Here is a 27,435-nt window from a genome sequence, read left to right on the forward strand (position 1 = left end):
CCCCTTTTTGTTCTGTGTGTGATGAAACCTCATGGGGGGAAGTGGAGCCTTTGCTAGGGCCTCTGGGAATGGACCTGATCAGTGAGACTCTCCCTGCCCTGTTCCCAGCTATTCAGTCCGGGGGGTACCCAATAAAATACTTTAACAAGGATGTGTGCCACATTGAGCTGCCCTCCTGCCCAGCGCTGCCTGGGAAGGGATGGGGAAAAGGAAAGGGAAAGGAGAAGGGAAAGGGAAAGGAGAAGGGAGAGGGAAGAGAGAGGGAAGAGAGAGGGAGAGGGAAGAGGGAGAGGGAAGAGAGAGGGAGAGGGAAGAAAGAGGGAGAGGGAAGAGAGAGGGAGAGGGAAGAGAGAGGGAGAGGGAAGGGAGAGGGAGAGGGAAGAGAGAGGGAGAGGGAAGGGAGAGGGAGAGGGAAGGGAAAAGAGAAAGGAAGGGGAAGGGAAAAAGGAAAGGAAAAAGGTAAGGGAAAAGGGAAGGAGAAGGAGGAAGGGGGAAGGGTGCGCGGGCGGGGGGGGGGGAGGCTGGCCGCAGCAGAGCGCGCTCCCGGCAGCCCGCGCACGCGGCGCGCTCTCGTGCCCACACCCGGCATGGCGGCCGGCGGCTTCGGCGCTGCTCTCGTTTCGTCCTCTGGCGGCAGGAGCGGGCGCTCGGCTTCCCGTACTCGGCATGGCCGCCAAAGGGGCCCGGCAACGGACGCGGGCTGGCGGCGGCGGGGAGTCGGCTCGGGCGCGGTCGGAAGCCTCGGGCGCGGAGGAGAGCCGCTCGGAGTAGGTGGCGGAGGGCCGGGCAGCGGCGCTGGGCTGCAGCGGCGCTGGGCTGCAGCGGGAGGCCGCGGCGGCGCGCGGCCGGGCTGCAGCGGGCGGTTGGGTGCCGCGCGCGGCCGGGCTGCAGCGGCAGGCTGTGGCGGCGCGCGGCTGCAGCCCTGGCCGCGGCGGCCGTCTGCCGGGGGCGGGTTCTGCAGCCGTCACTCGGGCGGGATCCCCGCTGTCCCGGGGGGGGACCCGGCGCCGGCGGGGCGGTGTCAGCTGCGAGCGCACCCGCCCGGGGATTACCTCGCTGCTGGGCGCTGAGGCTCGGCGGTGCCCGGCGCCCCGGGGGAGCTCCGCGTCGGGCGTGCGGCGCTGCGCTGCGCTCGCTGCAGCTCCTCCCGGGCCGGCCGCGGCTGGTGCGTGGCTGCGCTCTGCGTTGTTGTTGCGGGGAGAGGCTGAGGTGCTGGGGGGATGGCTTGCGGCGGTGGGTGAAGCGCTCAAAGCCTTTGCTCCGGCGGTGTGAGGGGGATGGTGGTGTTTCCCGGAGAGCACGGAGCGAGCGAAAGCCTCACCTGCGCTTGCACCCTGCTGAAATGGCAGAGAGGCAAACGCGGCTGTGGTTTAGTGCCTGGTGTCGCATCGCGAGTCTCGATCTTGGTGCTAAGGTTTCTTGCTGCATATTTGCCTCCCCCCCACCCCTTTATTTTTGTTCTTTGGATTAGGGCATCCGGGAGCAAAGCAGGACAAGTTTGGGCCCCTGAAGGATCAACAGCTTTCAAGTGTCTCATCTCAGCCAGGTTCTGTGCAGCTCTCTTAAGCAACATCTCGGATTGTGATGAGACATTTAACTACTGGGAACCGGTAAATGGTTTTCTTACCTTCAGAGATTCATAGAATGGGTTGGAAGGGACCTTCAAGATCATCCAGTTCCAACCCCCTCCCTGAGGCACACCTCCCACCAGCCCAGGTTGCTCAAGCCCTCATCCAACCTGGCCTTGAATACCTCCAGGGAGGAGGCATTCACAGCCTCCCTGGGCAACCTGTCCCGGTGTCTCTCCACCCTCACTGGAAGTTTGAGATATGGAGGAGTTTGCTGCTGCCCTGTGCCAGGGCAGGTTTGTATGAAACCCTGTGCTAATCTCTTGTGTTTCAAAGAGAAATGTTCTCACCCAGGAATTCAGAGAAGGGAACTGCAAAGCTGTCTGCTTGGTGTGATGCATATTTCTCTCTGTGTTTCTTCCTCACTGCAGACACACTACCTCGTTTATGGGAAGGGGTTTCAGACATGGGAGTACTCCCCAGCCTATGCCATCCGCTCCTATGCTTACCTGTGGCTTCATGCCTTACCAGCCTTGTTCCATGCTAGAGTTCTACAGACTAACAAGGTAAATTAGAGCCTGCAAGGCCTCTGTCCTGATGAATGAACATGCCTTTGGTCTATTTCAGGCAGCTGCTTTGTTTGTTTTCATCGGGAAGAGCATTAAGTGTTTACAAAGCACCGATGGGTTTACAAACACTCAGTTTCCTGCAAGGCTTTTCAAGAGTTTGTGAGCTGGCCACAGGGGATCCAAAGAAGAGTGGCTGGGAAGTTGCAGGGAAGTGCTGTCAGGCTCCGGTTTGATTGAGAAGCTGTCCCAGAAGGGTTGGTGGCTCCTTGGCTTCTTGAGTGTGTGCAGGCCTGGGGATAGTTACCTGGCAGCCACAGGCTCTCAGTCATCCCTCTGGCTTTTCCCCTGATGCTTTAGGAGCCCATATTGATTTTTGTGGCAGCCAGCAGCGACTGCTTTGATTTGTTTATTGAATTCATGTTTGCAATGAACTATAGGAAATAAAAGAGCATTTTGCAAAGGACATTGGAACTGAAGTCACAGAAACCACTGAGTGCTCATCCTGGTTGGGTGTCCATTGCCATACTCTGGCACCAGGAAAGAAAAGGGCAGTAGCTTTGGTAAATGCAGTGGACTGAGTTAACCTCCTGTGTTGTAAAGGACTTCAGTGTTACAGGGCTGCCAGGATCTTCAGCATCCCTTGGTTTGGCATCTGGATCTGCCAGAATAGGCTCATTCCCCGCTGCCAAACTTGTTGCATCCTGTGCAGAGCTGTGGTTCCTGGGACCAGCTTAGTAACAGCTGCATAATCCTCACTGCAAACCTGGTTCAGACTCCAAATGTGTCTCCTAGGTTCTTATCTTCTATTTCCTCCGATGTTTCCTGGCCTTCCTGAGCTGCATTTGTGAACTCTACTTCTACAAGTGAGTGTTGTGAGCTGTCTGCAGTGAGTGTTTTGAAGCACAGTGTGGAACATGTTCAGTTACTGCCACAGGAAGTACACCCTGAAGCTCTCATGTAGAGAGGGCTGCTTGTCAGTGAAGCTTGCAAACATCTGTTCTCAGGATGACTTAGGGAAAAATTGGTCAGGATCCCACTGGCAGGACCAAATTGTTTTCTCAGATCTGCTGCCCACATCTCCCCTTCAGCATTTTGTTGACTGCACTCATTTCTCACTGCTGGCAGCAAGCAGGGTGGGAGTGTTGTAAAGGGAGCTCTGCTGTAGGAGACACTGCTGCTGTGTTTGTTTACCATGGGGAATGTTAGTGGAACACATTGCCTCTTGCTGTCTGTGATGTATCTGCCAATGGTCTCTACAGCCACCAAAAGCTGTGGCCTGAACATAAGATTACCTTGTCTAAGCTGTGTTTTGGGTTTTACCTGCTGCCTCTTCATTTGTGGCTCTCAAACTCTTACCTTGCCTGACTCTTCTGTTGGCAGTAGTCATAGAATTGTCAGGGTTGGAAGGCACCTCAAGGCTCAGCCAGTTCCAGCCCTCCTGCCAACCTCACACTAGAGCAGGTTGCTCACAGCCACATCCAGCCTGGCCTTAAAGACCTGCAGGGATGAGGCTTCCACCACCTCCCTGGGCAACCTGTGCCAGTCCCTCACCACCCTCATGGGGAAGAACTTCTTCCTCACAGCCAATCTCAATCTCCCCATTTCCAGTTTTGCTCCATCCCCCCCAGTCCTATCCCTCCCTGACACCCTCCAAAGTCCCTCCCCAGCTTTCTTGGAGCCCCCTTCAGATACTGGAAGGCCACAAGAAGGTCTCCTCAGAGCCTTCTCTTTTCCAGACTGCACAACCCCAACTCCCTCAGTCTGTCCTCATAGCAGAGCAGCTCCAGCCCTCTGTTCATCCTTGTGGCCCTTCTCTGGACACCTTCCAGCACCTGCAGCTCCTTCTTGTAGCAGGGGCTCCAGAACTGGAAATAGCCTGGTGTGGAGAATGTGAATTGTGGCTTCTTTGTGTGTGTGTACCATGGGATTTTGTGAGGGGTGAAAAGTCTCAGCTAGATTGATACTGATGTTGATGTTGGTATTGATGTTGATATTGCTACAGCACTGCAGGCCCCCTGAGTTCCTGAGGTTTGCATAAGTGCAGCTGGCAGTGGTAGAAGGGAAGCCTCTATTCTAGAGGTTTGCACTAGTGTAGTTCACAAGGGTCTGAAATGCCAGGCCAGAGGCAGGCAGACTGCTCTTCAGGTTGCTGTCAGTGGCTGAGTGATGAGAATCACCCAACCTGAAGCTCTGAGGATGGCTCATGGGTGGGGTTTGTGGTCCTGCATGCCTTGGGCACCGCTCTTCTATGCACTGAGGATGCTTTTGTGGTATCTAATAGTCTTCTGCTTCCTTAGGGCTGTGTGCAAGAAGTTTGGGCTACATGTGAGCCGCCTGATGTTGGCCTTCTTAGTACTCAGCACTGGGATGTTTTGCTCCTCTGCAGGTAAGTTTGCTTAGCAATGACACCAGCAATTACTTTGTCCAAAGACAGGTGCAGAGAGAAGATCTGCAGCACAAAATCTCTCAGGCATTGGCACAGGCTGCCCAGGGAGGTGGTGGAGTCCCCATCCCTGGAGGTGTTCAAGAAACCTGTGGCCGTGGTGCCTGGGGATGTGGTTTGATGACCATGGTGGTGCTGGGCTGCTGGTTGGACTGGCTGGTCTCAGAGGGCTTTTCCAACCCAAACAATCCTGTGAGTCTCCAGCAGTCACTTGTATTCTGCTGCAGGTATTTCTCAGGGCAGGTGTGATGACAGAATAAGTGATGTCCCCTGCATCACTGCCTTGTCTCTTCCCATTTCCAGGGCAGGTTTGTTGCTATTGCTGCCTCCAGTCTCTCTGCAGTGGGCCATGCCATTTAAACAGGGTCTTGGCCTACCTTCCTTGAACATAATTCAAGGGTGGAGGATCACCTTCTGGCATTGTCTTGTGCCTGTGTGTCCTGTGCCTTCTGTCTGCTTGTACCCATTTGTCTAGCCACCCCCTGTCAGACTTCTGAAACCTCTGCTGCAGGTATTGAGTGAAGTGTGGAGAGAGTCTTTGGGCCAAGATTCTCTGTATTGTGTGCATACAGAAATGTAAAGCTCAGGAGTGCTGAGGTTTCCTGGTTTGCCCTTTTTTTGTTTGTTTATGGTCAGTGGAGAAAGGACTTTCCCTTCATTGTGTTTGCAGTGGCAGAGGTCTCCTCATTCTGCCCAGGTGACTGCACCCAGCCAGCTCCCATTTTCTGCTGCCACCTGAGCAGCTCCATTTCATTTTTCTCAAGCTAGTGGAGTACAGAGGGTGCAGGGAGAGTTAAAAGTGGTAACTGGGGGTGCTCTCAGCTGCTGAGTGCCACCAAGGAAGGAAGCCTTCTGGTCTTGTCAGAATCCTCTTTTGGGTTGTGTTTTGCTTTCCCTGAGAGTGTCCTGTCTCCAATCCCAGCTCCGGTGGGAATGAGTGAGAGATGATTAGCCTTATCTTGGCCTCCTGCAGTTCTCCCACTGTGGGAAAACTGTGCTAACCCTTTTCTTTCCCTGTGTTGCAGCTTTCCTCCCAAGCAGTTTCTGCATGTACACCACAGTGATTGCCATAACTGGTTGGTATATGGACAAGACCTCTGTAGCAGTGCTGGGGGTGGCCGCTGGAGCCCTTCTGGGCTGGCCCTTCAGTGCAGCTCTTGGGTAAGGAGAGGAGGGCTCAGGAATTCTGCACCTTTGCCAAATGTTTCTTGCCTGCTTGGGGAAAATGTAGGGGTTGGAGAGCTGGAGGAAGAAACTAGCAGGGACTGAGCTGCTAGCCTGGTCCAGGAGCATTGCTACAGGCTTCCATAGCCTGCTTGCTTTGCTTTTGAAGACCTTAGGTTGGGGAGATTTCCTGACCCTAATGGACAGAGAGTAAGTCCTGAGTTGGATGACTGGAGTGTGGAATATGGAGTAGAAGCAGAGCCCAGTGAAGTGATGGTTTTCTTCCAGCTGTTGCCCTGCTTGTTTGGAAGGGGCAGGAAAACCTGCAGTGGGGAAAAGGCAAAGCCTCCAGTTGACACTGGATCTCTCTTTCAGGCTTCCTATTGCCTTTGACTTGTTGATACTGAAGCAGAGATGGAAAAGTTTCTTCAACTGGTGTGTGGTGTCCCTGATCCTGTTTTTGGTGAGTACCTGTGACAGCTGGAAGAGGGAATGGCCTGGGATGGCAAGGGAAGGGATGGCTTCCAATAAGAAGATGGGAAATGGAGCTTTTGGGCAGTCCAGCCAAAAACTGGCAGCTGAAATAACTGCTGATGCTCTCTTCCAGGTGCCATTGGTAGCTGTGGACAGCTATCACTATGGGAAGCTGGTAGTTGCACCTCTCAACATTGTTTTGTACAATGTCTTCACCTCTCACGGACCTGATCTCTATGGTGAGTGTAAGATGACAGGGAAGGAGCCAGCAGGTTTGTTGGCTGCTGTGTTGCTCCTGGGACCCACCAGCTGCTGTTTACCAATCCTTCGGTGACCTACTCCAGCCTCCAAGCTCCGAAGGGCTGCACTTGCAGCTTTTTGGCACAGGATGTCTCTCTCGGGCTGGGAATCAGCAGGCCACTGCCGGGCTTCTCTGCCCTGTGGATCGCGCTGCTGCTGTTCATTTCGAAGCTTCCTGAGATGGCACAGCAAAGAACTTGCAGGAGCAAAGGTGTCTGCATGCTTTGTGAGTGAGGTGGGTGCAGATGTCTGTGTGTTTGCCTGCTTTGATGGACTGCTTGGCTGCTCTTCCTCACAGGATGCAGAATCCATCGTTCTCCCAGTTCACATCAGGTCTCTGCAGACTTCCTGAGTCCCTGCTGTGCCTTGGGAATCTCCTTGCTTGCTGCAGTGTGTGGCCTGGGCTTTGCTTGCAAGCAGGATCTGGGGTTACCACAGAAGTATTTAAGCTGCAGGCAAATCATCTGCTGAGAGGAGTTCCCATGCAGGAGACTTGGTGACCCAGATCTCAGGGCTGAACCTCGATGGCAATGCTGTAGTGTTTGTTTGGGAGCTGCCACTGCACTCAGCTGTTGATACCAGGGACTTCTAGAGTAGAAAAGTGTTCTGTATCCAGCAGAGCTTCAGAGGGCTTGGCAGAGCCTTCAGGGATCTTAGGGTGCAGGGTCTCTGTGTCATCTCTTTTGTCTCTGTTCAGATGTTTCACGAGAGCTTGTAGGATGAGGGAATGGATTGAAGCTGGAGGAGGGCAGATTGAGACTGGAGACTAGGAGGAAATTCTTGACACTGAGGGTAGGGAGACACTGGCACAGGTTGCCCAGAGAGGCTGTGGATGTCCCTTCCCTGGAGGTGTTCAAGGCCAGGCTGGATGAAGCCCTGAGCAACCTGTGCTGGTGGGAGGTGTCCCTGCCCATGGCAGGGGGTTGGAACTGGCTGGTCTTGAAGGTCCCTTCCAACCCAACCCATTCTGTGAGATGATACTCAAGGAGGGTTTCAGCAGTGGTTAGCAGCAAGGCTGTCTCTGGCAGAGCCCTGCAGGCCATAGTTGTTGGTTCCTGTGAAGGGCTGCCTTTGGGTGGTGCTGATTTGTTGCTTGCTCTGTGGCACAGCAGGGCAGCAGCTGCCTTGCCAGGGTTTCAGCTTTGCAGGAAGGCTCTGAAGTCTGTTGCTGTGAATTTTGCTGTAAGTAAACTGCCTCTGATAGGTTCTGGCATGGACTTGTGCCTGACCTTTTCCACAGTGGTGCAGGAGTTGTTTCCAGGAACCTCCAGGGACCAATCTGTTCCGAAGTGTTTTATTCATGGTGACATTCATGCAACATCCTCAGGCTAGCAGGAGAAGCCTGCTTGGAGCTGCTGTGTAGTGCAGTGTGGCCAGGACAGCACTGTGTGTTTAGAGAGCTTCAAAACACTTGGGGAAAATTAACACTAGCAGGGGAGATGAAAGGGCTGGACAAGCTCTTCTGGCTCTGCAGCTGGGATTTCCCAACTTTCACATGATGGCAAGCAAGAGCTGCTGGAGCCTGTGCAGAGTCATCAGCCCACAGCATCTTCAGGGTAAACACCACAGAGCTTTTCCTTTGGGAATTCTGGAGGCAAGGTTGCATTTTGTTTATTGTTTTGTTTAGTCCTCTCTGGCTGAATTCAGGTTGTGCAATGAATGTTTCCCTGGGGTGATGAGGATTCTACAGCCAAGGGAAAGTAGTTCCCAAGTGTATATCCCCAAGGCCGATTCTGAGGCTTTGGGGTGGGTTTTGGTGCATTTCTGTTCTAAGAAGGCACAATTTGTGACACAAGTTGTGTCCCACTCCCCCTGCTCAGAGCCTTGGCTGTGATTTGCAGCGGGGTGGTGCTCTGGGAAGCTTTGTTCGGCGTGGGCACAATAAGCTGCAGCTGGTTTTATGACACCTTGCTCTGTTGGGTCCTGCTTGAAAACAGATGAAATGCAGAGAGCAGGCTGTTTATTGTAGCAGCACTGAATCAGACTTGCTTAGAATGAGGGCTGTGACTCATGATCAAATTATTGTGCCTTGGTTACTGCTCAACAGCTGAACTACAGCTCCAGTCTGCATGCAGCCTTCTAAGCCTCTGACAAACAGGCTAGGTTAAGCCTAATTTACAACTCCCCTGCTTTGTCCTGAGCCACCCTCCCCATGGCAGTGGGTCAAGCTGCAGCATGATAGTTTAAGTTCTGTTAACTGGTGTGAGGCTTTGATTTCCAGAACTGCTCCCAGAGCCTCTCCCACAGCATAAAGTTCAAGCCAGTTTCTGGCTCAGTGCCTGGCAGTGCCACCAGCCCCATGGAACCACAGTGCCAGGAGCTGACTGGGCCACAGTGTTCTTCCCAGGGATTTTGTTTTGAGAGAGTCAAAGATTGCATCAGGTTGGAAAGGAGCCTCAAAGGGCATCTTGTCCAACCCCCTTGCAGGCAGCAGGGACAGCTCCAAGCAGAGCAGGCTGCACAGGGACACATCCAGTCTGATCCTGAATGTCTGCAGGGATGAGGCCTCAACCACATCCCTGGGCAGCCTGTTCTGGGATTTCACCACTCTCACTGTGCAGAACTTCCTCCTGATGCCCAACCTAACTCTGCCCTGCTCCAGTTTCAAACCATTGCCTCTCATCCTACCACTCCAAGCCCTTCTGAACAGTCCCTCCCCAGCCTTCCTGTAGCTCCCTTTCAAATACTCTAAGGTCTCCCTGGAGCCTTCTCCCCTCCAGGCTGGGCAGCCCCAACACTTTCAGCCTTTCCCACATCTGTAGCCCACATCTGCTCAGCTCTGGCCTGTGGGGTCCTTGCAGAAGTTCCCTCATCCATGGTGTGAGTGCAGTGCTGTGGAGCCAGGTCCCCATCGGTACCGTGGCTGGAGAGTTCTCCAAGTGTGCCTCCCTGCTTCAGAGATGCTCTGGCCTGGGACTTCAGGCATGCAGTGGGGTTGTTCTTTTTTTAGCTTGCAGTTCCCTCTCAGCTCACCTTGGGTCGTTGTGGATACCAGGAATAAAAGCATTTTGCCCTGGGAGGCATTGAGACTGAGTGCCTCTGAATGGGTGAGTCATCACAGTGCCTTTTGCCTGGTGTCTGGGAATCATTTTCCTTGCCTCTGTAGTGCACTCTTCTCCTCTCTTTTCTTTTTTTTTCCCCCTCCCCTTTCTTTGGTTTTATTTTTTTCCCTCCTCCCCCAGAGAAGAAAATCCCTCCCTGGGGGAGGAGGGGAGGTTACAGTGCTTGCTTCTTAAGGGCAACTCAGTCACACTGCAAAAACCATTGGAGAAAGTAGGTTTTTGTTGTGAAAGCTCTGCATCAGAGCAGCTCTGACCTCTTCCCTCAGGACACCTCTGGGCCCTTAAGGCTGTGCCTGGGTTGTGGAGGAGGTGTGGATCATGAGGGGCCCCAGGCTACCAAATCAGAGCCCAAGCTAGAGAGCCATAGTCGCTTCTCTTCACTCTCCACAGCAGCCAGGGTAGGTGGAAGGGTGACAGTAGGGTCCCTGGCACTATCTCCTGAAGATGTGAGGCTGGGCTCTGCTTTGCAGCTTAATTGTAGCCAGGAAACACTGGAGGGTAACAGTTTAGATCAGTGTGAAGAGCTTTCTGCCTCGTCCTGCTGTCTCCTGTGGTGAAGTGGCTGTTGTCTGTAGCAATGGGGGTGGGAAAGCAGGCAGTGGAACCCAGTTCCAGTGCTTTGCTCTGTAAGGAAAGGCCTTGGTGCTCCACAGTGCTAGTTCCTGGAGGGGCTAACCAGTGTTAACCCTGCTTTTTAGGTCTTTAGGGACCTGCACTGCTGTCCCAGAAGAGAATCAGGAGGCAGCAGGGCTGGGGAGTAGCCAAGTGCCCCTTTGCACAAACGTTTCTGGGTGCCCACAGGGAGGGTTTACAGTGTGGTGCCCCAGAGTGCCTCCTTTGCCCTCACAGTCAGCAGTCCTGGTGTCTAGGAAGGGTAATAACACTTCAGTTCTGAAATGCTCTGCCTTCTGCAGAGCAAGAGCTGTCACAGTGACTGTTGAGGAGAGCAGGTCACCAACAGGGGCTAGAGAAAGAGGAGAGGACATTGGCACAGCTGCAGTGTTGCCACACAGGTGACTCTGTGGTGTCCCTCACTCAAATGTGGTCTTTCAATCTACCCTATCCCACATTCAGCCTTCCACAGGCTGAGGGTTGTGCTCCTGTGGGACCTGCAAGACCTCTGAGGCAGGTGGAGGGAGAGGGAAGCTGGATTTCTAATCACTGGCTCCCTGCTCCTCAAAAGCCAGACCTGGAATTGCTGTTTGCTTTCAGTGCTAGCAGCTAAAGGCTCCCTGAACAAACCTCAGCTGCCTGGTCTTGGCCACAGGTAACTCCAGTGCCACATTTCTGACACCCCCAGTGCAGCTTCTGCTGATATTTAGCTGTGGGTTTGGGGTTTTCCTTGCTGCTTTTCACTTGTCTGATTAATTTCAACATGGACCCTATTTAAGTGGCTCTGATTGCAGGAAATTGCTGTGGCATGTGACACATGTCACAACAGTGCAGTGATTAAAGCCCCCACATGTCATGTGCTGACTGATTGAGCTAATCACACAGAGAGGGTGGCAAATGTGTGGAGGGGAGCTGCCATTCCTTATTGTTCAGGGTTTTGAAGCATCCTGAGCTAAGAGTCCAAACAAACCACAGCTGGAGTTGGGATGTCTTCCCCTTTTGCATCCTTTGAAGCTGGCAACCAACACCCAAGTGTGTCATGGCAGGAGGCAGGGTTGGTTTGGTCCTGGTTGAAGCTACATGGTAGGAGCAAAGTGAAGCAGGGATGTTTCAAATAGTGTTGATGACAACCAGCATCTGGATGAACTTTGGTGGCAGTTTTAGCCTGGAGAAGAGGAGGCTCAGGGGAGACCTTCTTGCTCTCTCCAACTCCCTGAAGGGAGGTTGTAGCCAGGTGGGGGTTGGTCTCTTCTCCCAGGCAAGCAGCACCAGAACAAGAGGACACAGTCTCAAGCTGGGCAGGGGGAAGCTTAGGTTTGGTCTTAGAAGTTCTTCCCAGAAAGAGAGATTGCCCTTTGGAATGGGCTGCCCAGGGAGGTGGTAGAGTCACCATCACTGGAGGGGTTTAGGAAGAGCCTGGATGGGGTGCTTGGTGCCATGGTTGAGTTGATCAGATGGTGCTGGGTGAGAAGTTGGACTTGATGATCTCAAAGGACTTTTCCAACCTGGTTAATTCTGTATTCTGTTCGTTGAGGTGAAGTGTGAATGTGACTCCTCCTCTTCTTCCTTCCTCTTCTTCTCCTTCCTGGAAGGTGACTGCAGGAGAGCTGGAGAGGGACTTTTCACAAGGGCTTGTGGTGATAGAATGAGAGGGAATGGATTGAAGATGGAAAAGGGCAGATTGAGGCTGGAGATGAGGAAAGAATTCCTGACATTGAGGCTGGGGAGACACTGGAAGAGGTTGCCCAGGGAGGCTGTGGATGTTCCCTCTCTGGAGCTGTTCAAGGCCAGGCTGGATGAGGCCTTGAGCAAGCTGTGCTGGTGGAAGGTGTGGTGCCTGCTGCTGATCTCAGTCTGTGTCAGGCAGAGGAGCAGCAGCTCTGCTGTTACAGGCAGACCTCATACATGCCTGGATTTAGCAGCTCTGGTTTCCTTTTCTCATCCTCTAGGTACAGAGCCCTGGACCTTCTATTTCATCAATGGCTTTCTGAATTTCAACGTGGCATTCATTTTGGCACTGCTTGTGCTGCCACTGACTTGTCTGATGGAGTGTCTGCTTCAGAAATTTCATGGTGAGTGCAAGACAGCTGTGAGAGCCAAGCACAGACAGCCTGGATCTCAGCCTTAGTCCTGAAGGGAGATCTTGCCTGCCAGAGAGCAGCTTCCCTGTGTTGGAAGTGAAGCTAAGCTCAGGCAAAGCCTTTGGAGTAAGAGGAAAGCTCCTGGAGCTCCTTCCTCACTTCAGTTTTGAGCTGCTGTGGAGAGGAGGTGCAGTGAGATGCATCCATCCAGCCAAAAAGGCAGAGACATGTCCTTGAGGATGATTCCTGTGTGCCCTGTCTCCATTTCAAGAGGAATAATGAGTTAGCAAGGCTGAACTCTTCGTGCCCAGAGTAAGCTTAGCAAGTCCTGTGGCACACAACCCTCAGCCAGCTGTGCATTAGAAGTAACCCTTAAAGGGGAAGGCAGCTGTGTGCAGCTGGGAGTGGCAGCCTCTGGGGTTAGCTGGGGGCTATCTTGCTTGGCTCTTCCATTGCTACTCTTTTACATCACTGCCAGGAAGATTCATCAAGTGTCAGCAGCAGCCTGCAGATTCATCACTCAGTGCTTCACTCTCTGGTGTCTCGCTGCATGGCAGAAACAATAACCTCCCGGTCCTGGCTGCAAACGCCCGTGCCTGGCGCTTTGCTCGGAGCTGTGCCCCGGGTGTGACTGACACGCTGTCAGAAAGCAGCAAAAGCTCAGCAGGAGGCCCTGTAAATGCAAGGTTCCCTGCTGCTCCCTCGCTGTGCCTGTCCTCGGCGGCAGGAGCGGTTCTCTGCCAGCTGCTTTGTTCTTCTGCTCTGCGAAATGCCCTCAGCCTAATTGCTCAGCTCTGCCGTCTGAGGGGCGGAAAAGGGGCTGCGGATTGTCAGGCGCTGAAGAAGCCTCCTCGGTGTGATTACAGTTCAGGCTAATTGCTGTTATTTTTTGAACCGGTCGTTTCCTTCCCTTCAGGCAGAAGGTGCCTGAGAAACCTCTCTCGCTGTTGTTTTGGTAATGAGGCAATGAAGGTTGGAGAGAGGAATAAGTAATAGTTTGTGAGGGGAAGGGTAGGTCCGGGGGAGAGCCTCTCTGCTCACAGCAGGGATTCCAGACCTGCTGGCTGCACCTTTAGACTCGATGGGGTTTACCTCTTCACAGAGTCATAGAATGGCTCAGGTTGGAAGAGAGCTCAGAGGCAATGAGGCTGGGGAGGGGTCTGGAGCACAGCCCTGGGAGGAGAGGCTGAGGGAGCTGGGGTTGCTTAGCCTGCAGAAGAGGAGGCTCAGGGGAGACCTTCTTGCTCTCTACAACTACCTGAAGGGAGGTTGTAGCCAGGGGGGGGTTGGGCTCTTCTCCCAGGCACCCCGCACCAGAACAAGAGGACACAGTCTCAAGCTGTGCCAGGGGAAGTTTAGGCTGGAGGTGAGCAGAAAGTTCTTCCCAGATAGAGAGATTGGCCATTGGGATGTGCTGCCCAGGGAGGTGGTGGAGTCCCCATCCCTGTAAGGGTTTAGGAAGAGCCTGGATGAGGCACTTGGTGCCATGGTTGAGTTGATCAGATGGTGCTGGGTGAGAGGTTGGACTTGATGATCTCAAAGGTCTTTTCCAACCTGGTTTATTCTATTCTATTCTATTCTATTCTATTCTATTCTATTCTATTCTATTCTATTCTATTCTATTCTATTCTATTCTACTCTACTCTACTCTACTCTACTCTACTCTACTCTACTCTATTCTGTTCTATTCTCCTCCAACCTCCCCACCGTGGGCAGGGACACCTCTCAACTCGACTCAGCTGCTCAAGGCCTCATCCAACCTGGCCTTGAACGCCTCATCCAACCTGCACTCCCTTATTTGCTGCTTTTGGTCTTCTGAAGGCTGTTGAAATGATTAATCTTGTAGGGAACCAACCACAAAGATCCCCTGGGATCCAGGTTCTGTATTGCCTTTGGCTCTGGTGGCTGGGTTGCAGCAAGGTGGCTGCTCACCACCTGGTGTGCTTGGGTCTGAAGGCAGTGGTTGGGAGCTGAAGGAGGGGGTTGTGAATGTGAGAGGGGATTGTGCAAGAGGGGGGCTAGGGTGAAGCCCTTACTCTTCCCTTACTACTTGGCTGAGTGTTTCTTTCAGTTCAGAACCTGGGCCGTCCCTACTGGCTGACCCTGGCTCCTATGTACATTTGGATCATGATTTTCTTCACTCAGCCCCACAAAGAGGAGAGGTTTCTCTTTCCCATCTACCCCCTCATCTGCCTCTGTGGTGCTGTGGCTCTCTCTGCTCTTCAGGTGAGTGTGGAGCAGGGGTTTGGTGAGCTCAGACATGGGCAGGGACCTGGCACAAGGGCTTGTGGTGAGGGAATGAGAGGGAATGGATTGAAGCTGGGAAAGGGCAGACTGAGACTGGAGATGAGGAAGGAATTCTTGACAGTGAGGGTGGGGAGACACTGGCCCAGGTTGCCCAGGGAGGCTGTGGGTGCTCTCTCCTGTTATAATATAGATGCAGCCTCTCCCCACACTCTCCCTGGAGGTGCTCATGGCCAGGTTGGATGAGGCCTTGAGCAACCTGGGCTGGTGGGAGGTGTCCCTGCCCGTGGCAGGGGGGTTGGGAATGGAAGGCAGCTCTAAGGTCCTCCAGGAAGTCTTCTCTTCTCCAGGCTGAACAACCTCAGCTCCCTCAGCCTGGCTCACAGCAGGGGATGCTCTCTGCAGACAGAAATGGGACAGAACCACAGCAGCCTCTGTGCCTCTTTCATGGCTCTGAATGAAACCAAACTCAACCAAACCCCCAAAGACCACGAAGGAGGCTGGAGGTGCAGGCACTGCTGGGAGGGTCTGTAGGGCACAGAGGATGTTGCTGAGCATAACCAGAGTTGGAGTAATTGTCTCTCTCTTTCCCCTCTCTCCTCAGAAGTGTTACCACTTCATCTTCCAGCGCTACCGCCTGGAGCACTACACAGTGTCCTCCAACTGGCTGGCCCTGGGCACTGTCTTTCTCTTTGGCCTTTTGTCATTGTCACGCTCTGTTGCCTTATTCAGAGGTTGGTATTTCAGGCTGCTTCTCTGCCTCCCTGCCTGTAGGTCTCAGCAGGTCTTCAGGCCTCCCAGAGCTGTGCCGCTTTGCCTACAGCGGCGCAGTAGAAGGAAGGAACCTTCAAAGTTCTGCTGCCCCCAGCAGAAGGAGGGCCTGGAGCTGCTGGAGTGGGTCTAGAGGAGGCCACAAAGATGATCTGCAGGCTGGGAGAGTTGGGGCTGTTCAGCCTGGAGAAGAGAAGGCTCCAGGGAGACCTTAGAGCAGCCTGCAAGGACCTGAAGGGGCTCCAGGAGAGCTGGGGAAGGACTTTTGACAAGGGCTTTTGGTGGTAGGACAAGAGGGAATGGATTGAAGCTTGAGGAGGGCAGATTGAGACTGGAGATTGGGGAGAAATTCTTGGCAGAGAGGGTGGGGAGACACTGGCACAGGCTGCCCAGGGAGGCTGTGGCTGCCTCCTCCCTGGAGGTGCTCAAGACCAGGTTGGATGAAGCCTTGAGCCAGCTGGGCTGGGGGGAGGTGTCCCTGCCCACGGCAGGGGGCTTGGGACTGGCTGACCTTGAAGGTCCCTTCCAACCCAGCCCATTCTGTGATTCACTCAAGAGGTTACCAGTTGAAAGTCCTGCATGAGCAGTGCTTTTGTTGCCTTTCACAAGCAGCCATGTCCTTCCCACCTCTTTCTGTAACCTCCTTTGCAACCTGCTGCTTTCCACAGGCTACCATGGGCCCCTGGACCTGTACCCAGAGTTCCACAGGATTGCTACTGACCCCAGCATTCACACAGTGCCAGAGGGCAGGCCAGTTAATGTCTGTGTGGGGAAGGAATGGCATAGGTTCCCAAGCAGCTTTCTCCTGCCAGAGAAGTAAGTTGCTTCGTGTAAAAGCTTCATTCTGCTGTAGTTCATGAGGGGCACTCCCAGAAGCGTTCATGGGAGCAGCCTTAAGGCCCTGGCAGTCCCTGTTGCCACCAGCATCTCCAAAACAAAAGCTCCTGAAGTTTGTTGTCAGCAGATTGTGCTGGCCACAAGCTGCTGAGTGTTTGTCCTGTGCCTGCTCCTTGAGCAGTCACTGACAGGTCCTGGGTTATGCTTTTGGTTTTTCTCCCACCAAGTGTTGCCAGCTCTTGGTTTTTCTTGCTGGGCTTCCTGACACTCTCCTCTCTCTGCAGCTGGCAGCTCCAGTTCATCCTGTCAGAATTCAGGGGCCAGTTACCAAAACCATTTGCCAAGGGCCCCATGGCCACACGGATCATCCCCGCTGACATGAACGACCAAAACAAGGAGGAGCCATCCAGATATGTAAGGCTTAGATCCCTCCTTCCTTCTTACCTTGCTCTGCAGTTTGTGCTACTGATAATGATGCCTGTGGTTGCACAGAATGCCCCTCTGTTCATCTGATGTCCCTGGACAAGGGGCAATGGATGGAAACTCCAGGGCCAGGCTCTGCTCAGCTGCACCCTGGGACAGGACAAGGGGCAATGGATGGAAACTCCAGCAGAGGAGGTTCCACGTCACCATGAGGAGGAAATTCCTCACTGTGAGGATCACAGAGCACTGGAACAGGCTGCCCAGAGGGAGTCTCTTTCTCTGGAGACTTTCAAGCCCCATCTGGATGTGTTCCTGTGTGACCTGTGCTGGATTCTGTGGCCCTGCTCTGGCAGGGGGCTTGGACTGGTCCCTCCCAACCCCTAGCATCCTCTGATCCTGGGATTGGCTCTCCCCATTTTGTTTCCTGGGCACCACAGAAACCAAGCCCCACCACCACCTCCCTGGGCAGCCTGTCCCAGTCAATGCCTGACCACTCTTGCAGGGAAGAAATTGTTCCTAATCTCCAAGCTGAACCTCCCCTGGCACAGTCCCAGGCCATTTCCTCTTGCCCATTGTCCACCACTTGTGACCTGCTCTCAGAAGTGGCTGCAAGGCAGTGCTGTGCCACAGGAGCACACTGTGTGGGTAAAAGCAGGGCTAAGCCTTCTGGGATGAAGCTTTCTGATTTGGAGCTTCATTATGTAGTTACTGGAAATGAGAAGGAGGGCTGCTCCCACCTGAGAGGAGCTGTCTGCTGCAGGGCCTTGCATTTAGCAAATCTTTTCCCTGTGGCATATTTTTAGCACAGACAGCTGGCTGCTGCACAGCCTGTGACTAAGACAGCAAACCACACTTTTGTTTCAGCCTTGTTCCTTAATGGCACCCTGCAATTTTGTGTTTGTCATGCAAGCAAGCAGAGAGGGGCCTGGGACAGGAGGGATTCACTGGATGGGAATTTGAAATGGGGTTTGGGAACCTTTCTGCTCCTGACCTACTAACAAGGCCAAGGAAACAAGATCTTCTCTCAGGCTTAGTGAGCTTACAACTGCAGGAATACATGGAGGAAGAAAAAGAGGAAAGAATAAAGGTGGCAAGCACTGGGAAAGACCAACAGGGTCAGTACAGCTAAACAGAGAATGCCAGGCTGGAAGGGACCCCAGGGGTCACCAGGTCCAAGCTTTCTAGGTGAGAGTGGAGTTTGGGACCCCAAGGATCACCAGGTCCAAGCTTTCTAGGTGAGAGTGCAGTTTGGGACCCCAAGGATCACCAGGTCCAAGCTTTCTAGGTGAGAGTGGAGTGTGGAACTCCAAGGATCACCAGGTCCAAGCTTTCTAGGTGAGAGTGGAGTTTGGGACCCCAAGGATCACCAGGTCCAAGCTTTCTAGGTGTTAGTGGAGTTAATAGCTTGTGTTGTCTCATCAAGGTTGTACTTGAAAGCATTGAGGATAGTTTTATCCTGCAGAAAGCTGCCCCTTGTTGCTAGCATTTCAAGCCCTTTCTCCTTGATAAGTGGCAGCCTGTATAAAAGAGCTCATCCAAGCAGAAGCCTGCAGGATATAAACCACACCAATGTCTGTCTTTCTGCAGCTTGACATTTCCAAATGCCACTACCTGGTGGACTTGGATGCAGGAGTTGAAACCCCAAGGGAGCCAAGGTATTCCTCCCACAAAGAAGAGTGGGTGACCATTGCCTACAAGCCATTCCTAGATGCTTCCAGGTATGCTTTACACATTGGAGAGGGAGGGGGGAGAGGTCTGTGAACTAATCCTGGTCAGTTGTCTGCTTGCACAGGCAGCTGTGTGTAGGGAAGAGAGAGATTAGCTAATGCCAGCTTGAAACCCAGCTTCCAGTAAAGGCAGCTTGCTGGCCTCAGTGGAATGGCTCAGGTTGGAAGGGACCTCAGAGATCATCTGCTCCAACCTCCCTGCATGAGCAGGGACACCTCTCAACTAGATCAGGCTGCTCAAGGCCTCATCCAACCTGGCCTTGAACACCTCCATAACCACCCTGGGCAGCCTATTCCAGTCTCACCACCCTCACACTGAAGAACTTTTTCCTCAGCTCCAGTCTAACCCTGCTCTCCCTCAGCTTCAAACCATTCCCCCCTGTCCTGTCTCCACACACCCTCAGGAAAAGTCCCTCTGCAGCCTTCCTCTAGGATCCCTTCAGGCACTGGCTGGCAGCTCCAAGGTCCCCCTGGAGTCTTCTCTTCTCCAGGCTGAACACCCCCAGCTCCCTCAGGCTGTGCTCACAGCTGCTCCAGCTCTTGGAACACCTTCGTGGTCTCCTCTGGACTCACTCCAGCAGCTCTGTGTCCTCCTTCTGCTGGGGCCACCAGAACTGGAGGCAGGATTGGAGGTGAGGTCTCAGCAGAGCAGAGTCAAGGGGCAGAATCCCCTCTCTTGCCCTGATGCCTACACTGCTCTGGCTGCAGCCCAGCACATGGACACCTTCTGGGCTGAAGCTGGCTGAAGGGGGGTGGTGAGGATTGCTTTGGAAAAGAATCCTCCCTGTGCACTTGCTGCTGAAGCAGTGCTGCTGGTTTGGCTGTCTAAAGGAAGGAGAGGGTCACCAGCTTCCAGCAGGCTTTGGAACCTGCAGCCTTCTTTCAGCCATGCTCAAGACAAGTGTGAGGCAGTCTGAAAGAGCAGGGAGCTCTTAGAATGTTCTGAAAGGTGGCAGGGAGAGAGGGGAGGCTGCCTCCCTGAGTGAAGACACCTGAGAGTCCATGCAGGAGACCTCTGCTAGAGTCCATCCTCCATTAGTTCTGCTGCTCACTGAGCACCTTCCTTGTGTCTCTGAAGAGGACTTCTTGTGGGAAGCTGAGGTTGGGATTGCTCTCCTGCAGGCTAACAGGAGGTGCAGTCAGGCTTGGCAGACTGGGGGGACCATGGTTGATCTGCAAATACAGAAAGGCTCAGCTGGAAGGGGATGGTTGTTCAGTCATCCACAGCTCTGATCATGGAGCTCTCATAACAGGACTGGGGGGGGAAATCCCCAGCCCTCTGTAAAAATCCAACCCAGAGTTCAGGGCCCTCCTGTTTTCTGAGAGACCTTTTTCTTTCCCAGCAATAGGACCCTCTGGGGAGGGGGTGGCTGGTAAAAGCAGTTGAAGAGTGAGAAAGAGTTGCTCATGCTAGAGCAGCTCCCAGGAGTGCTCTCATGTTCCCAGCCTGCTGACACAAACAACTTTCCCTGGCATGGTCCTTCATGAGCTATTAATTTTCCAAGAGAGCTGCTGCTGCATCCAGGCAGGACTTTGGGAAGGGAGGATGGAGGTGGCCAATCAGTCTTACCAATGAGGCAGCAGAAGCATCTGCACAGGAGGCTTGCAGAGGACTCCTTGTGTAGAGCATCCAGCCCTGAATGCACATTTCTGCCTGGATGGCAAAGGAATTGTGGTTTGAAAGCTTCCTATCCTCTGCTTTACAGCCAAGCTCTGATTGTTTGGACCTGATCTAAACACCTTTGAAGTCCATCAGAGGCACTGAGTCCCTCCTCATGTTTAGATGGAACTTCTTCTGTTCAAATGGATGCCCATTGCCTCTTGTGCTGTCCTGTCAGTGGGGACCCCTGAGAAGAGTGTGGGCTCCATCTTCCTGACAGCCACCAGGCTGAGGCTGCTAACTCCTTCCCAGCTGGCAGTGCAAACCTCTACAATCTCTTTTCTTTGCTCTGTGATACTCTGTGTTGCATTTAGCTCATCTATGAACCCCAGCTAGGTTCCCAACCTGCATGTTCCTCATTGCCTAAGGGTCTCTGAAACCTGCAGTCAGGCTCCAGTAGCCCACTCAGCACAGGGATGTCCCTTTCTCTGTGTGGTCCTTCATAGCCTTTGAGGGGAGAGCCCCTGTGGCTGTTACCTCTGGAAGGAGTTGGCTGGCTTGTGGCAGCAGAGGTGGCATCTCACCATGGAACAGCAGCTTGTGAGCAGCTGGGAGTGACAGAAGAGTCCTGCAGAGCATGCTGAGCCTGGAAAGGATGAGATGTGAAGGCAGGGTGGGGAAAGGGGAGCACACTCCATGGCTGAAGAGTCACCAAGGCCAGGGAGCAGATCACCTAAAGGTGGAGAGGAGGGAAGGGGACCCTTCTGAGTGGCCTCTGGAACCAAAGGTGCTGTAGCATTAGTGGGAGACTGGAATAGAAGAGGGGCTGCAAAGCCTGACCTGGGAGCAGCTCAGGCAGTCAGATCCTTGGCCCTGCTGGAGCTGCCTGCCAGCCTCCTCTGCTCCTGTTCTTGTGCTGGGTGGAAATTCTCCATGCTGCTCCTTATCAATGCTGCACAGCTGGAGCAGAGGGGAGGTGTGGTGCCTTCAGCAGTGGAGGAGGCCAGGTTGCCATAGCAGCAGGTCTGCTTTCCATCCCTGCTGTGAGCCTCTCCAGCAGGCTGGAGTGCTGGGCTCTGTCCCTTCAGCAAAGCCTCAGCAGCCAGCAGGTGAGGCAGCTGGAGTGCAGAGTGCCACTGGGAGGGCCTGTGCTTACCTGGAGGGCATCACTGATGCCAGGGGATGAGAGAGGCAGCAGTGTCTCCCCATCTTGTCACCTGCTTCTCTGACAGGCTCTGTGTTTCCCCTGAGGAGGAACAGCAGGGCAAAGGCAGAGCAGTGGGCACAGCTTCCCAGGCCAGTGAGGAGCACAGAGAGCAAACCATGAGAGGTTTGATCTGTCCTGCTGCTAGCCAGGGTGTCAGGTCAAGGTGTCACATTTGAAAGTGGATACTACAGAGAGGGATCAGGCCCCTTCTGCCAGCACAGCCACAACATCATGAGCTAGAGGAGCCCCAGAAAGGCTCCAGGGCCAGACACAGAGGTCTGTGGGGGAGAGTCAGTGAAGAGGCAGCAAGAGCTCCTCAAAGGATCCAGGCTGCTCCCATCTCTCAGTATTTTCCTTCTGCCCCTTCCCCAGCCCCACAGAATGCTGCACCTCTCAAATCCAGCAGCTGCTTCCACACAATGATGTGGAAATGTCCTCTGCTGCTGTGAAGTGAGTGTAAAAACCACTGACTGAAACTGCAGCTTGGGGTTGGTCAAAGGCAAGGAGGAGCAGGAGCAGGGGCACTTGGGACTGAGCTGGGAAGGAAGCTGCCAGGGAAGATTTCAGCTCAGTGGCTGCAGAGCAAGGAGCATTTGGGGGGTGGGGGGGGAAAGGGAGGAAGGGGAAGGAAGGAAGGAAAGGAAGGGAGGGGAAGGAAGGAAGGGAGGGGAAGGAAGGAAGGGAGGGGAGGGAAGGAAGGAAGGATGGAAAGGGAGGGAGGGGAAGGAAGGATGGAAAGGGAGGGAGGGGAAGGAAAGGGAGGGAGGGGAAGGAAGGAAAGGAAGGAAGGGAGGGGAAGGAAGGAAGGGAGGGGAGGGAGGGAGGGGAAGGAAGGAAGGAAAGGGAGGGAGGGGAAGGAAGGAAAGGGAGGGAGGGGAAGGAAGGAAAGGAAGGAAGGGAGGGGAAGGAAGGAAGGGAGGGGAAGGAAGGAAGGGAGGGGAGGGAAGGAAGGGAGGGGAGGGGAGGGAAGGAAGGAAAGGGAGGGAGGGGAAGGAAGGATGGAAAGGGAGGGAGGGGAAGGAAGGATGGAAAGGGAGGGAGGGGAAGGAAGGAAAGGGAGGGAGGGGAAGGAAGGATGGAAAGGGAGGGAGGGGAAGGAAGGAAAGGAAGGAAGGAAGGAAAGGGAGGGAGGGGAAGGAAGGAAGGAAAGGGAGGGAGGGGAAGGAAGGAAGGAAAGGGAGGGAGGGGAAGGAAGGAAGGAAAGGGAGGGGAAGGAAGGAAGGAAAGGGAGGGGAAGGAAGGAAGGAAAGGGAGGGAGGGGAAGGAAGGAAGGAAAGGGAGGGAGGGGAAGGAAGGAAGGAAAGGGAGGGAGGGGATGGAAAGGGAGGGAAGGAAGGAAAGGGAGGAAAGGAAGGAAAGGAAGAATAGGAGGGAGGGAAGGAAGGAAGGATAGGAGGGAAGGAAGGAAAGGAAGAATAGAAGGGAAGGGAAGGGAAGGAAGGAAGGAAGGAAGGGAAGAAAAGGAAGGAAATGAAAATCCAGCACCTCCCCACCCCAGCCCCAGCTCTTGCTCTTTGAGGATAAATGACCCCAGCAGCTGAATTTGCTCCTGCTGAACCGGAGGCTTCTGGGACTGGCTGCCAGTCTCGCGCTGACGTCAGGCAGTGCCAGTGCAACTCTCAGCTGGCTCTGATAAATGGTGCTGCTAATTGAATTAGAGAGCACTCCAAGCCACCAGCTAATTATGCTCCTCAGGAAGCTGCTCTGCCAAGGTCCATTTAATTCTATATTGGCTGAGCACTCTGAAGCTGGCACAGAGGAGGGGAAATATACAGCTCCCCACTGAGGAGCACATATTTTCTCCAGCTCTTTAGGCTCAGCCTCTGCTTGCTACAAATGTTTGGGTTTTCCATCAAGAGGGGGAGAAAAAACAACAACAACAAAACCAAGCCAACCCCTCCCTGTTCTTAGTGCAAAGTGAATGATTTGGTGCCCTCCTTCTAGCATATCATTGCCCTGCTCTGAGGGGATGCACAGTCTCATCCCCTTTGATGCTGCTCTCCTCCATGCTGCATGAAAGGTTTCCCCTGCTTTGCTTCTGCAAGGAGCTAAGCTGCTTCTTAGGTGCATGGGGGGTGCACAACACCCAGAGAAAGTGCAAAGGTTTGTGGGTCTTACAGAGCTGTGATCATCAGTTTCCTGTGCATGCCCAGGCCTAGAAAGTACTGGTTCCTGCCTGTGTGGCAGGGATGCCCCTGCCCTCTCCCTCTCCCTCTCCCTCTCCCTTCAGGTGTACAAGATGCAGCTAGGAAGGATCTTCCCCCTTCCACCTCTACATCTATCTCCTTCCTTTCCATGCCAGTGTGTGAGCTTGGGAACCTCTCCACCTAGCAGTGCTTTGCTTTCATTGCAGAGAGCCTCCACTGGCACGAGCAGCCCTGGGCTGCTGAGTTGCTTCCTCTAGCAGCTGGCAGAAGTGTTTAGCACCACAGAGCAGAGTGGTTCCAGCTCTGCTGGGCCTGCTGCTAACTGTGCACCCCTGCCCCAACTGGGAGCTGCTCTGGGTGCTGCACCAGATGCTCCCCTAGCACCCAAAGAGATGGATAAGAATTCATCCCACCCCCTGCAATGTGGGGTACCCCCCTCAGCAAGAGCTGAGCAGAATTTGCTTGGCTGCATCAGGGTTCCAGTGGCATTGCACTGGACCCTTGGCTGTCCAGCTTGGAGCTTTCCTGGCCTTGCTCTTGCTGCCAGCATCCTGCCTGGGAGCTCTGTGCTGGCTGAGGCTGCACACACTGACAGTCTCTGGGGGCCAAATTTAGCAGCAAATGCAAATGGAACATTCTATCTATTCCCTGGCATCTGTCATGCCAAGCCCTTCCACGTGCCATCTGCTGTCTGCTGAGCCTGACAAAGGGAGGTGACAGGAGGTGAAGGTTCCCTGGCTGAGCTTAAAGCTCTCTCATGACTCCCTGAGCTGTAGGTGCACCACAGCTGTGGTTCTCTCGTGGCTGCTGGGAGCAGGCAGCCAGGGCTTTGCCACCACAGCAGCCTTGTGCTTGGGTCCAGCCTGAGTGTCTCCATTCCATGAGGGAGTTGCTGCTCCAACCCCCTGATCATTTTCATGACCCTCCTCTGGACCTGCTCCTTCAGGGCCACATCCTTCTTGTGCTGAGAGCCTCAGAGCTGGACCCAGCACTGCAGGGGAGGTCTCAGCAGAGCAGAATCTCCTGTCTTGACCTACCAGCCAGGCTGCTTTTGGTGGCAGTGCTGTGGCAGTGCAAGGAGCTGTAACCAGTCCCTCTCTGGATGCCCTTTCACTCCAAGCTGCAGGAGGTGAGGAGCTGCCTGTTCTCTGATGAATTCCCAGTGGGGCTGTAAGCAGCAGCCCCCAGGGAGGTGGAGTTCAGAGGGGCACTTCCTGCCATTGTTGGTTTGAGGCTGCACCTTTGGAAAGCCAGCCTCTGCTGCCTGACAGTGAGCAACCCAGACACTGCTGAAAGAGTCACTTGGGTTGGGTGCCCACAACCTGGGCTGGGCTGCCAGCAAGGCTGTGTGAATTGCAGTGGCCAGCAGGTGCCTGCTGGACCTCTGTGCCAGCCCTGCCCACTCAGCCTGCTCCAGAGGAGAGAGGGAGACCTGAAAGGAGCTTGCAGTGAGGTGGGGATTGGTCTCTTCCTAAGTCTCAGGTGATGGAAAGAAAGGAAATGGCCTGAAATTGAGCCAGGGGAGGGTTAGGAACAATTTCTTTGCTGCAAGAGTGGTCACAGGCTGCCCAGGGAGGTGGTGGAGTCCCTATCCCTGGAGGGGTTCAATAACCTGTGGCCATGGCACTTGGGGATGTGGTTTGGTGGCCATGGTGGGGTTGGACTGGATGATCTTAGAGGCCTTTTCCCACCCCAACATTCCTGTGACTCTAAATTCCCTTTGAGCTCTGCTGGTGCTGCTTTTCCAAGCTCTGTGTGGGTGACATTAGCCTTAGGTCTGTCTAAAGAGATTCTAAGGAGATGGAAGAGAATAAACCTTCAGTGCTGAGGAAGCAAGATTCAGCCCAGCCCTGGATTCACAGTTGGGAAGCTTCTAGCAGGGTTTAGTGCTGCTGCTGAAGGGCATCCATTGAAACCTGCCTTTCCCCATCAGTTTGCTCAGTCAGGGAATAGCTGCACTTCAAATGTACTCAGCTAGCACAGCTCCAGAAATTAGCAACCCAACAAAAGGTACTAATTTGATGCAGCCATTAAAGCCTCCATGCTTGGAGCACTCCATTGGTCCAATTGTTGCAAAGTGCTGTGACATGCCAGCATCCAGCACCAGCAGGGCATGGAGCTGAATGCTGGCAGCCTGCAGCAAGCTGCCCTGGAGCAGTCCAGCCCCTCTTTAATTCAGTGCCCTCAACAGGAGAGCAGGCACCAGAGCAACACTTCAGAATGCCAGTGCCTAGCAAAGCTTTTCTCTGCCCTGCAGACCTGTGGAGGACTGAGGCAGCCAGAAAGATTGGATAGAAAAGAGGAGATGCCAGGAGCTGAATGCACCACTGCTGTCTTTCATCTTCATAGCATGCCCTCAGAAACAGGGCTTGCCTGCCTGCCTGCCAGCAAAGGCCCCCAGGGCTCTGCTGGCTGCTTTTTTGGGCAGATATTCAGGATCTAAGTTTCTTTCAGGAATTACAAAACCTTCCTGCCCCCTCTCCCCCTTAATCCTACTGGAATGGTTAGCAGGCTGCAGAACTGGGCAGGCTGCTGCTCTTTAACTGGTGATCCTGGCACAAACCAGCTTTGGGCCCACCAACAGGGAGAAAATGAGCTTCATGTCCTTGAACTTGTAGAGGTGTTAAGTGGAGATTGGTCAGGGGCTGGCACAGGCTGCCCAGGGAGGTGGTGGAGTCCCCATCCCTGGAGGTGTTCAAGCAACCTGTGGCCATGGCACTTGGGGCCATGGTTTGGTGGCCGTGGTGGGGCTGGGTTGCTGGTTGGACTGGAGGAGCTTGGAGTGCTTTCCAGATGAAAGGATTTTATGATTCTGAGCTTCTGATTCTCTGCTTCTGTGCTTCTCTGGTTTTGTGCTTCTGCTTCCCTGGTTCTGAGCTTCTCTGCTTCTGATTCTGTGCTTCTGCTTCCCTGGTTCTGAGCTTCTCTACTTCTGTGCTTCTGATTCTCTGCTTCTGATTCTCTGGTTATGAGCTTCTCTGCTTCTGTGCTTCTGCTTCCCTGGTTCTGAGCTTCTCTACTTCTGTGCTTCTGATTCTCTACTTCTGTGCTTCTGATTCTCTGCTTCTGAGCTTCTGTGCTTCTGCTTCCCTGGTTCTGAGCTTCTCTGCTTCTGTGATTCTCTGGTTTTGTGCTTCTGCTTTTCTGGTTCTGTGCTTCTCTGGTTTTATGATTCTGCTTCCCTGGTTCTGAGCTTCTCTGCTTCTGATTCTCTGCTTCTCTGTTTCTCTGCTTCTGTGCTTCTCTATCCCTGACCCAGCAGCATCCCTCCTGTCACTGACTCACCAGCTCAACTGCTTTGCAAAGCCTCCTTGGGATGGTTGTGAGCACCCTGGCAGATGAACACTTGAAGGCTGATTTGTTTTGTTGTGGGTTTTTCTGTCCCCTCCTTTCTGCTTGCAGGTCCTCCAGGCTGCTGCGTGCGTTCTACGTCCCTCTGCTCTCGGAGCAGTACACCTGGTATGCAAACTACACCATTCTGAAATCCAGGAGGTCAAAGCAAAGCAGGAGGAAGATGGGAGGGTAGCAGCACACCTGAGCAACCAAGCCCAAAGCATCTGCTGACTCTCCTGGGCAGCTGCCTCCCAAGCCATCTCCAGTTCTCTTTTGGAAAGGCTGTGCTTGTAAGGTTCACTAATAAAGGTTTCCCATGAAGTGGTTTCATTCTCTCAGGCTCCCAGCTGTGAGGAGGGTGCAGCATCTGCTGGCAGGGTCAGGCCTCTGCTCTGCCTCCACACAACCTGCTGGTAAGGAGCCAGCTGGAAACCCAGCAGCCACCTCCAACCACATTATCCCTGCTGCTCCCTCTGTAGTTCTCTGGTACAGCAGGGAAGAGAAAAATGGGAAAGCAAAAGCAATGGCAGTGTTGAAGTTCTGCTCCAGCTTGCATCTGGCTCTGGGAACCCCCAGCTCAGCCTTTCCCTTTCTTTTCTCCTGCCCTTTCACTCCCCTCCTTTTTTCCCCCCCTGTTTTTAACCATGTTTTTTCCCTGGGGATTTTGTTTTTCAGGTTTAGGAATCAGTCTTGGTCAAAATAAAAACTAAGGGGGAAGGAGGAAAACAGCTGAGAGAAAGTGATCAGAGCTGCCCTGAATCTCAAGGGCTGGTGCAGCATGACCCACAGAGGGACAGCTCTGTCCATGGAATCATGACATCACAGACTGCTTTGGGTTGGAAGGGACCTTTCAAGGTCATCCACTGCAACCCA

At 53.7% G+C, this 27,435-nt stretch overlaps 1 protein-coding gene across 1 annotated transcript; it reads left to right on the forward strand.

Moving 5' to 3' along the window:
• Positions 1 to 68: 68 nt before the first annotated feature.
• ALG9 (ALG9 alpha-1,2-mannosyltransferase) lies at positions 69 to 26,926 on the forward strand. The gene is made up of 16 exons (XM_054175999.1): positions 69 to 81; positions 551 to 767; positions 1,472 to 1,610; positions 2,000 to 2,134; positions 2,930 to 3,000; positions 4,435 to 4,523; positions 5,606 to 5,741; positions 6,120 to 6,207; positions 6,352 to 6,457; positions 12,142 to 12,264; positions 14,345 to 14,499; positions 15,122 to 15,251; positions 15,957 to 16,104; positions 16,410 to 16,539; positions 18,136 to 18,266; positions 26,632 to 26,926. The coding sequence occupies exons 1-16, from the start codon at positions 69 to 71 to the stop codon at positions 26,753 to 26,755; spliced, it is 1,935 nt and encodes a 644-aa protein (XP_054031974.1). The 3' UTR covers positions 26,756 to 26,926.
• Positions 26,927 to 27,435: the final 509 nt, after the last annotated feature.

This window comes from Dryobates pubescens, chromosome 34 (assembly GCF_014839835.1).
Source record: "Dryobates pubescens isolate bDryPub1 chromosome 34, bDryPub1.pri, whole genome shotgun sequence".
NCBI lineage: Eukaryota > Metazoa > Chordata > Aves > Piciformes > Picidae > Dryobates > Dryobates pubescens.

Bases quoted from the DNA above. Each gene is read 5' to 3' on its own strand.
- ALG9 (XM_054175999.1), top strand. The intron at 6,208-6,351 runs GTGAGTACCTGT...GCTCTCTTCCAG, and splicing joins TGTCCCTGATCCTGTTTTTG to GTGCCATTGGTAGCTGTGGA. The intron at 18,267-26,631 runs GTATGCTTTACA...TTCTGCTTGCAG, and splicing joins CCATTCCTAGATGCTTCCAG to GTCCTCCAGGCTGCTGCGTG.